This window comes from Aplysia californica, unplaced genomic scaffold, assembly GCF_000002075.1.
Source record: "Aplysia californica isolate F4 #8 unplaced genomic scaffold, AplCal3.0 scaffold00237, whole genome shotgun sequence".
In the NCBI taxonomy this organism is placed as follows: Eukaryota; Metazoa; Mollusca; class Gastropoda; order Aplysiida; family Aplysiidae; genus Aplysia; species Aplysia californica.
In genome coordinates, this window is record NW_004797507.1 from 288,858 (window position 1) to 300,279 (window position 11,422).

The 11,422-nt window shown below is 40.1% G+C and overlaps 1 protein-coding gene across 1 annotated transcript in view; it reads left to right on the forward strand.

The window, feature by feature from the left end:
* The window catches only part of LOC101860416, a gene marked incomplete in the record, with an annotated part of 54,960 nt that extends 46,219 nt beyond the window's left edge, over positions 1–8,741 (forward strand). The window contains 3 exon segments of the mRNA XM_035970214.1: positions 2,352–2,587; positions 3,834–3,997; positions 5,623–8,741. Of these exon segments, the coding sequence (XP_035826107.1) occupies positions 2,352–2,587; positions 3,834–3,997; positions 5,623–6,829 (1,607 nt within the window).
* Positions 8,742–11,422: the final 2,681 nt, after the last annotated feature.

The following is an 11,422-nucleotide window of genomic DNA, read 5'->3' on the forward strand; positions in this document are numbered from 1 at the left end:
TACACACACACACACACACACACACACACACACACACACACACACTCACCTGCTGTGTCTTTCTGTTTAACCTTTAGCTTCTCAATCCTAGTCTGTTTTCTGTTTTCTCCTAAGCTCCTTCTGGACCAGCGCCTTCTCCTATCTCAAATTCACTCTTTTAAAAGCTTTTATCGCTCAGACCGATACATTTCTTTGGGTCACGATGTTTGCAATTCTTGAGAAAAGTAGGAGTAGATCATTGCGAAATACCTTTCGGATATGATGATTGCTTCATTCAGTTTCATGTTCACAGCGCAATGAAGTATGTATTACATGAGCGAACTACGCACTTATTTAATGTCAAGAAAACAACGCTACATATTGTGAAAAGCGTAGTAATATAAATAAAACAGAGCGTTCTCATCTCAACTTTGGAAAACAGTCTGTTTTTATCTAATGAATTTGTGTGGCATCATAATGAAATCATTCTCTCGTCAAAATAATAACATCAAAGAAACAGACATTTATCAGCACTTGGGCAATCTTTATTGATTTTTTTTCCCTCAGAGCTTATCATGTTCATTTAAAACACTATTGTGTGTTTTTCTTACTGAAAATCGCCTATCAAAGGAACAAGAAATGTTCATTTAAAAAGACACGACAAATGAACAAGCTTTAAGATGATACCAATGACGTCATACGCCCAAAAACTGACGAGAGCCTGATTCCACAGTGTCGTGACACATTTTATGTTTGGACAATTAATTTTTCGTGCGCGCTTTTGTTTTCTAGGAAGGAGATTCTATTGCCTGAACTTCATTAGCTGTGTTTTAGTTTCACATGGCTCAGACAGACGCTAATCCAGTTCGTTTAATCTGTTTGATCAGATTCGGTAGGAAAACCAGACCGGCTAGTGAACCTAATTAAATGTGACGGAAGTCGTTAACAGCAACTTCTGACCTCCACAATAAATTATTTCATTTTAATACGTTTTGATTTTTTTAATAGTTGAATTGTGTGACAAATGCAGTTTCTTGGATACTTGAATACACATCAAGGCTTTGAACATCTATCTCTCACTGGCAAAATTAAAGGCAAACTAGGCAGAGGTAGACCCAGATCAACTTTACTTTGGGAAACTTAAGCAGATGGTTAACCGGGAAAGATCAGGATAATGTAGTTTTTTTTTAGAGCATCCGAGCAAAGGAATGGAATGTATGTGGAGAACCGTGATCGCCAATGCCTGACGCAGATCTGGCGTTTGATGATGATTATGATAATAATGAAGTGATGTCCTAAGATTATAGTAGTCTTGAAACCAGCCACCTCTCTCCTGTTACAATCTGGATTGGATGAACTCATTAACTCGGGGGGTTGACCGGTTTTCTTTCCGTCTGATCTTTCTTTCTGTCTGGTTTGCTTGTTCCTAGGCGTTAAATAATCTTTATTATTCGGATGTGTTTCTCTTTACAGAAGCAAATACCCCCCCCCCCCTCTTTGTTGTGAGGTCCTTCTTTCTTATCGAACATCTTCTGTCTTTATCTCTTCTCCTTCTTTCTGTCTACGATACTCTCTAATAATACCTCCAATCCTCTTCACTTAGATTGTGACCTGATTGTGTTGCAAGTGCAGTGAAACTTTTATTAAGCTAAAAACAAACAAAGGCAATGCCATCTTTATTTTTTTTCATTGTACCTTAAAGGACAGATTAAATCAAACTGTTTGAAATCTTCCTCTCAAAAAACAACTTACGGCGCTGCTCAGTGATGAAGAGGCCCTTTCAGATCTCAGCTTTACTTTTCTGTTCATACTGGGTTTTTAATGAGAGTGATATATAATGTAAAAGTTTATGTATACCTGCATGTGTTTGTTCGGTCCTGCACAGCCAAAAAACATTTCGCTCTGGAACAATAAAGTTTTACTGTATCTTTTCTTATCTCACCTTATCTTATATTAGGTGGATGATTGGTGGGTGCTGTCGTGTGGTCTGCTCCTTTTTTCCTATCAAACATCTATCATCCTTATATCTCTTCCTTCTTTTTTGTGTTTATTACTCTCTTGTAACACTTTTAAACTTCGGCACTGATATGGTGGGTGGTTGGCGGGTGCTCTGGTGGGGTTTGCTTCTTCTTTCTATCAAACATCTATCGTCCTTATCTCCCCTCCTTCTTTTTTGTGTATGTTACTCTCTCGTAACACCTCTAATCTTCTGACGCTCATATGACCTTATGCAGTTGCGAGCGTCGTAAAACCTCTACTAAAACTAAACTAAAACTAAGCACTGATATGACCTTATTGTGTTGCAATTGCCGTAAAACACGTACTAAAACTAAGACGATCTTATATTATCGTATCATTGATTTTTTTTTCAGGAGAGATAGAGCGGCTACAGCGGTTCTGGCTGGCGGGGGCGTGTCATGAGAAGAAGGAGACAGGCGTGTCGAGCCACACGTTGGGTATACTCAACTTCACCTCCGCCTTCATCCTCCTCGGGGGCGGGGTCATACTGGGCCTCGTTCTCATGGTGATGGAGCATGTCTACTTCCGGTTTGGCCGGAAATCCTTACGGAAGTGGGATAGGCGAGGGTGCTGCTCATTGGTCAGCTTGGTAGGTTTAGCAATTGGCCTACTACAGTGTGGGTGGGGTTTTTTTCGTTTGTTTGGTTTTCTTGCTGTTGTTGTTTTTATGTTGGGGGTGTTTTGTTTTTGGGGATAGGGTCCTTGATTCGCCGAATAAACATTCATCATTGAAGTTGTTCATTGGCAAATAGGAGAGAAAGCCAATACTCATTAGTACAAAGAAAAGAATCAGGCTATTGCTAACTGTAATCTTTTATAAGGATTATTCCCTTACAACACGTCTATGGTTTGGGTTTTGTTGGGTTTTTTACTTGACAAAACAAGTTCCAAATGATATTATAATACTAATAATAATAATAATAATAATAATAATAATAATAATAATATTAATAATAATAATAATAATAATAATAATAATAATATATGGCAATTATATAGCCCTCCACCCCGATTAAAGTACACAGGCTCTGGGCGCTTTGCAGCAGTAACATTGTAATCTGACCTAAACAAAAACTCTCTCTGAATCTTTATCTCCTAAATTTAAAAACAGAAATGATTTTAGCTGACATTTGAACGAATTAAAGGATCTGATCTCTCTTAAACTGCTTGGCAGAGCATTTCAGATCTCGGGGGCCTTAATATCAAAATGCCCTTTGACCCATTGTTTTAAGATTCATAGATGGTAAAAGAAATTTCTTTTTGTCAGCTGATGACCTACACTGCCTTTTGGAATGTACAATCTAAATAGATTTCATGAATTTGAATGGCGCATTATCATTCAAGCACCTATGACATAGAGTGGCCATTTCGTACATAACTCTTTTCTAAACAGGAAGCCTGCACAGTGCCTGTAAAAGAGGTGTAACAGAGTCTTGCTTTCTTTTCTGGAAAACTGAACGTGCAGCATTGTTTATGACAGTTTGAAGTAATTTTACTTTCTCCGGAGATATACCTGACAACAAGGAGTTACAGTACTATACAGTTTTGCTGACTGTGAAGGGCTCACACGCTATAATGCACATATTATTATGTCCAAGCGCTAAATAATAATGTAATGCTGCAGAATATACTCTCAGAAAATGAGGTAATGTCCCTTTCCCAATGTAACATTGTCCTTGCAATTCTTTCAATTTTGAATTTACACTTATAGTGCTACTAACTGCGAAACGGGTTTTATTAATTGTTTTTGTTTTGGTTTTTTGGGGGAGGCTTCTTTTCAAGCAACAATTTTTTTAATTCTGTACACCCCACAAAACCCCTCATTTTCCTTTCAGAGCATGGGTCAGTCGTTGACCTTCGAGCAGTCAGTGATGGAAGCGATAGACTTCCACCGCCAGCACAAATGCAAGGACCCACTGTGTGAAACCCAACTCTGGAAAGTGAAACACGAGTTGGATCTGGCCCTGCTCAAAATCTCGCAGCTACGAAAGCAGATTGCGTGAGTAAAATTAAGTCGGCTCTTATTACGTAGGTGCAAAATGAGAGAGAAGAGAAGCCTATGACGCAGATGGAAAAAGGACAAAATGGGGAGAATGAGAGTAAACGTTGCACTTGGTCCCTCGTAGGGACATCTGGCTTAGAGGAAACAACTGAAAGTTGAGAAACAATTTCTTAGAGTCTCTAGAATTTAAATTCCGAATATGGCCGTCAAGTTCATATCTCACACCAGCACAGTTAACAGCGACGCGAAAACACAACAATATTGTATTATTGATGTTTCATGTCCGTGCTATTTTTGAAGTGCTGCTACTTCTTCTGTTGTTTGTGTTGTGCCTTTTTTATGCTGGCATCACTGTCCGTCTATTGTGCACTCCCTGTGATTGTCCTATTTGCAAGAGGTATACTTTTTGTAGTCTTGATAACGTTTGTTCGTGGCTAAAGGAAGGATGAGCAAGGCAGTCTTGTTTTCAGATAATCAGATTTCCCACCCGGTGTTTAATTGCAACCTATAGAAGCTCACAGCTGCTTGATAAGTAAACGAGTTAATCTTTCCCTTCCTTTACGTCAAGAAGTGACATTCTACGCGAGCTTAATTAAGAAAATACATTCAGAATAGAAACAGAAAGAATGTTGTTTGGAAAAGGGTTAGTATTGCCTACAGCTTTGAAAGCAAATTAATACGACCTAGGAGTCTGACACAAATTTTAATGCTGTGCCTTCTTCGTTCGTAGATTGTACTCAAGTTTGATCTACATAGTACTGAGCTCAGACATGATTAGAGAACGAAATATCCCTTTGATACGCGAAGGTGCCCTGATACTCTTTTGAACGTAACCCTTCTTGTATTAATATAGAAAACGTTATTGTGTTTCATGTTTGCCTCGGGATGCCTTCTTTGCGTGTTCTGTTTCAGAATGAGACCTAATGTTTCAATAATTATGGCGAGAAGGAACACTGAGAACATCGTTAGAGCCTTGCACTAGAAGGCTATCACATGCCTGGCTTCATAAACTTGAGGCCTCGGGATAAGAGAAGAAAAGCGTTGATTTTGTTAGGCTGAAGAAATAACCGTAAGAACGAAAAGGGAATCAGGTGTCCGGGGTTTTTAAGGCTCTCACCACTATAAGATTTCTTTTCGCTTTGAAGTTCCTCTGAAGAATCCCGTTCTTTTACGAAGGATTCAATTCCAGTTTCCTATTGATGCCTAAATAGTTTAAGGCATTACCCAACAGTGGTCCAACTGGTCATTTTCTGTCTTTGGTGTCTCTCACTCTATATTATTATTATATTTAAATTACTATTAGTAATATGCAGGGATGGTTTTTCCAACTTCTGACTTGTATTGCTGTCCAAACAAGCTGGTCAGCTCGGTCCGACGTTAAGTCCTTGGGAAAGGCACTTTACGCGAAATTCCTTAGAGAAGAAGAAGAGGAAGGAGAAGAAGATCGCAACTGACATTTTGAATTTGTGGGGGATATTCTGTTATAGCTTTTATACTTGTTTTAGAATTGATGTTGTTCTCTTTTTATGGCTAGGGTTTGGGTGATTTTTACTCTTCCTCGTCTTTCGTTTTATGTAGAAATGCTTATAACCATATCCCAAATTTGTGTTTTCTTGCCACAGACACACAGCCTCCCTGGATCCTTCCTGCACGCAAAGCCGTGAGGGATCCTTCAAGCGGGAGCCAGATGCTCCGCCCACTCAGAACGGGACAGCAGCTCGAAGACGTCGACGTCAACAACCAAGTGACAGCAACGCTGTGACCTCTGACCCTACATCTAGTCGACCTTTGCTCGGTGCCGACGATTGCGATGAAGACGATCTGCTGGACAAACCACTGATGTACCCAGACGAGAGGACGCATCCTCCACGAACCGATCAGCCTCTAAACGCCGCTCGCTCTTCATATCCCAGTTCTTACCCTCAAGATGTGTTAGAGCCCAGCTCCCGTTATTCCTACCCACAGCAGTCGAGACCGGGGGACAACGATAAACGTGGGAGTTCAGGAGTAGGCGTGGTTAGGCCTGTCAGTCGAGGCCCCGCCCCGCGCGATGAAGGAAGTGAACGGTTCGCTGACCTCGACATTCACGCCCCGCCCCCAACGTTCGACGAAGCTCTAGCACAGTCGCCAACCAGCTCTGGAGGAGAGGGGCGTGCTGTCTCCTCGCCTTCGCCGCCTCTACCTCCCCCTCCAACGTCGCCCTCGACGTTCCCTCCACCCCCTGTCGCTCACGGCACAGGTTTTCCAGCACCACCGGCAGAGGAGCTGTACACCCCCGCCGTGGCCCCGCGCTCCCGCGTCCCGCCCCCTCCCCCCGTGCGTTCCTTCGTCCCTCCCCCTCCTCCTCCGGCGGAAGACGACGAAGACAGACGCTATGACCCCGTCATTTTAGACAGCCCCGCCTCCCCGGCGTCCTCCTCCACCTTCTCAGATGTGTCAAACAACGTACCGTCCTCCCCGGGAGGTATTTCGAAACTCTCGAAAGAAGATTCAGGTACATCTGCTGCTACATCACCGGAGCCCAACAGTTCTATTGGTTCTAGCCGGGACTCTAGTGAGAGGGTGGGGAGCTCGAAGCCAACCACGAATCTTCCTTCACAGCAATCTAGCAGAGTTCCCAGTCAGGCGCCAGTTTCTTCGAGCCAAGGGAGGGAACCTCCTAGTAACAATGTGGACAAAATGAAACCTAGCGCCGAGGAAAGAGAACTCTCTTACGTGTCATCTCCGCGAGAGGCAGACAATGACGTCAGTGTGAGAAGACCACGTGACAATGACGGCAATGTGTACGTCAATGTAGATGATATGGGGGGAAAAGAGACTTCTTTCTAGGTCACAGTTATTCAAAAAGTGTACCCACAGTTCCCTCCTAGTTCTAGTGTAGACGTTGCCTTCGTGATTGCTTCATTTGATCCCGTGTAAACTTTTATTCAATAGTTGTAACCTTGAATTTGCTACAGGACACTTGCTTTCTGTGTTCAGTTTGTTGTTGTTCAGATTGTAGGAACTAAAAGTTTTAGGATTTGCCAAAGGAAAGACGAATCACTGTTGCTTTGGGTTTTTTAACTTTTTGTTATACCTACACAAAGTACGAAGGTTGAATTTCAAAAGTGGATTTTACTCTGGTTTCTAATAGTTCAGAAACTGGTTACTGCAATCTGTGTTTAGTTTTCAGAAATTTGCTGTGTTTTCTAAATTTAATAATCTCATTTCCTGTTTCATTTTAGCATAAATTGATACCAATATGTGTTCCCAAAAACATTTTTAAATTTTATATAACCTGTAGAGGTTTTTCTTTTTACAAACGTTTCTCACTTGTGTCAAAAAGTAACCAGTTCTTGTTTTACTTAGTCTGTGCCCACTAATCCTTTTCGTTTGTTATTACTTACCTTTGGGTATTCTTTCTAGAAAGCCATGCCATCAATCTTTGTGAATTTCTTTTATGATGATCGTTGATCAGATTGCAAGAATTAGGCTGTATTAGGTGCCACAAACTGGACAACTGTTTTTGCATGCTTGACTACTGCTCAGGTCCCTAATTTTCGTCTTCCGCGAGCCAGCATTATGATTTAAACTCGTTTTAACTTAGAAAAAATAAATGTCTTTTAACTTTGTGTGGAATACACGAGGTACGTTAATTTTCTTAAGAGCTAGTGTTGTTTATTTTGTCAGAGTAACTGACATGAATAAATGGTTGATCTTTTGTCCTGTCCTATACAGAAAAGGTTACCCATAATGACAGAAAGTTAGCATTAGTTAGTAAGTTTCAAGTTCAACCCGAGGGCACACTTTAGTAACTGTTATTAGCTGACACGATACGACATGCAAGCCGATTTTCGAACAAAACGGTCAGCCACAAAGTGTAGTACACATGCTGGTAAATCAAAAGAGGTGATTTTCTTTCTCCTGCCCTATAATGATGCTAATATATCATTTAGGCACAGAATTTCTTTTCAATTTATTTCATGATCAGGAGAAGAAGACTTTTTGTCACCCTCTTGTTATCACAAATCCTGCATGAAGTTGAAAGAAGCTCAAGTTCGCTTTACTCGAGACACTAAAAATTAATCATTTACTGAAAAAGACTGAATAACAGTGTAATATTTCATTTGACTTTTGAAGTAGCAAAGGTTTTGGTCTGTCAAGCGACAAAGTCTTTTACGAAGGTCAGATCGCTGAAATACTCTATAATATTCATTATGTGTATCAATAATGAGCATGACGTAGTGAGTTTCTAACAAAATGTGGTTCTTTCTGCTTGATGTTACAACCCTCATAACATGCAGATTTGTTGTAGAGGTGTTTCTAACCCCCACTGCCATGTTGCAATATTCTGTTTGGCTCATCTGCAACCATCTGTAATGTGATATTATGTATATAGCAACTTTCTGTACAATTTGCGCCCCTGTGGTTCTTTCCTGTTTCTTGCTCTCTCAACTTGCTCATCTCCAGATTTTAGAGATAAATGGTTTGTTCATAATGTACTCTTTGCGGTATTTTTGTCATGGATGATTATAATGCGGTTGCATCTGCTTGCTGGGGATTATGAAAAAGAGAAAAAAGTAGTTCTTTGTTGTTGTCGCTGTTCCTTTCTGTTGTTGTTTTAGATGTCTTTGTTGGAGGTAAACCTTTTTATCACTTGGTTGAAATAAGTCTGGTTTCGATCGTGTGTACGTATGGGTGCTCGTGTATAATATGTGTATTTGTGTATGCGTATGTGTGTGAGAGAGAGGGAGAAGGGGAAGAGAACGAGGGAGAGAGAACGAGAGGGGGAGCTTATTTTAGCAGTTGTGTGTGTGGTGTGAGTATGAGGTGTTAGTAACTACGTTTTTCGAGATTGGACGTAAGCATTTAATGATTATTTAACGTGTGTGCTTGTGCGTTTGTGTTTGTGTTGTTGTTTGTGCGTGTGTGTGTGTGTGTGTGTGTGTGGTGTGTGTGTATGTATGTATGTATGTATGTATGTATGTATGTATGTGTATGTGTGTGGGTGTATGAGTATGTGTTGTTAGGTTGAGAAGGTGGTACTTTTGCGCTTATATGAGAAAATCTTGATGAACTGCCATTTACGCCATTGTTACGGCAAGACTCCATTTATCGTAACTGCTGCTCTGTCTGCTAAACAAGAGGAAGACTACGCAAATCTGAAAACGTCACTACGGTAGCTTGAAATAGATCCCATTTCATAGACAACCAATTCACATACGCTTCGCTAAGTCTTGTGCATACTCCTTGTGTACATTAGAAGCAAAGTACTGTTAACGAAGGAACGTTTCGTTCAACTGATGAAACAAGGCACACCCACATATGGATCTTCACTCTACCTCTTTGTTAGGAAGGCCTATAGATATCAGTCTACTTGTTCGATGTTTTCAGGCTGTGTGTGGAAACTCGATATCTGTTATACATCTTTCTGGTCTGGGTATCAAGAGTGTTGTGTGCTTCCAGTCACTGTCATGTTAGGGATACAAGAAGTAGAAAATCTTCTGCGCACAAATTGGTATCTTTTAAGGACAAGCAGGCTAACCCAGATTTCGGGGGTTTCCAGAAACGTTGACCTACACCAACAATGGGCACTGTTTTGTTTCATTGGTGTGTATATTTGTTTGGTTATAGAGAAAACTGCCCTTGTCTTTTTTTTAAAAACTGAACAAGGGGCAAAAACTTTACTTTCGATTTTCTCAAAGCAGCATTTTTTTAGATACCCGCTTGTGCTTAAAAGCGACCAATTAGAGTTTAACTGTTTTTCTCTGGCCCTCAGGGAGTTCTTCTTGCTCTCCTTGAACGTTCAAATTTATGGTTATTGCAAAACGTTTTGTCTTAAAAATGAAATCACTGTTTATAAATGTATACCAAATATTTTACCTTTGAAAGTCTGATTATTTTAAATGATAGTGTTTGCATGTGATTTACTGATATTTTGATACTATTTAAATTAACATATTATAGTAGAATATATAGATGTAGTAATGTTTCATGTATTGCTTTTTCAAGTACGGTCATGATTCTGATCCATTTGTTTCCATACTTGTTTCCATCTTCTCCTTGATTCATGATCTGTCAATTCTGTCAATATTTCCTGTTTATTATTTCTGCCATGACTGGCCCTGCTAAACGAGGCATCTGTTCATGAAGAAAACTGTTGAATACCGTGTCGTGCCTTTCTGTCCCCGACTGTCATTCTTCCAGCCCGTACCTCTTTTGTCATTCAACAATCCCGTCTGTCTACCTGCCTCGGAGACTGTTTACTAACATCATATGATATTGAGAACTGTGAAGTTAACGCCTATGAACTATTAATTCTCAAAGTGACAACGTTGTTTGTGATTATGAAGTCCTTGCTCCATATGTCTGGATCCAGTCGTTTCACAATAACCGGATGATTGAAATACTATGCTTTGATAGCCCGTATAATATTAAGAAAAGTGTCCAGTTTTTAAAGTACCAGCATTTGCATCTCTGTAGTAGTTTGTTTAACATACCTTAGTCTGACACTTCAGAGATGACTCATAGGACAAGAAATGTTCACCGATAAACTATGAAGAAGCTATGATAGTCTTGTGAATTCTCAACCACACAGTTCATACTGTGTCCGAAGTGTGTTGCATTTTAAACAAGAGTACGTGGGATACCCTGGCAGTTTCCAACAAAATGACCAACTTACAGGGATGGATGGACAAGTTAAATGAGAGTGAGAAATAATATGTGAGGCAGCGTGGTGGAATCAGGCTCTCGTCAATTTTTGGACATGTAGAGTTATTGGTATCATCTTAAAGCTTCTTCATTTGTCTTCTTTTTTTTCTTTTTTTTTTGAGGGGGGTATCCTTTTATCTTGAATACAAGTCGAGTTATTTGCGAATGAAGGGGGTGGGGTTCACCTGTTTTCAGTAAAATTAGTGAGAAAATGGCCGCCAAAGATTAGTTATTTCCTTAGCTTAAGAGTCCGCGGTAACTGAAAATTTACATTTTTTGTACCTTTAACAAACATTTTTCAGAAAAATCCATACACAAATGAGTTCTTTAAGGGACATGAAAGGTGTTGAGCCAAAAAACAAAAATTTGAAAAGAATTCCAGAACCTGTGGAAAAATGCAAGTTTCTTCACTTAGATTATTTTGACGAGAGCCTGATTCCTCCACGCTGCCTCACATATGCAACTATTATAACTGCTACAAGAATTCAAACGTCTGTCGTTTTGTTTTTGAAACTGTGTGGAGTTCCCGTGAGTTTGTAACGTTTTGATAAATCTCAACCCAAGAGGAAGACAAAAATTCACGCAGCTGCACTGGTAAAGTAAAGTAACTTCCATTAGAAAAGAATGATCAAAGGGAGAATGGTATTGCATAGTCTTTATAGTTAGGCGCAAAGTAATACTATCAGTGAAGGCTAACAGAAGCTACGCTCTGCGCAATAATATGTTATCTCC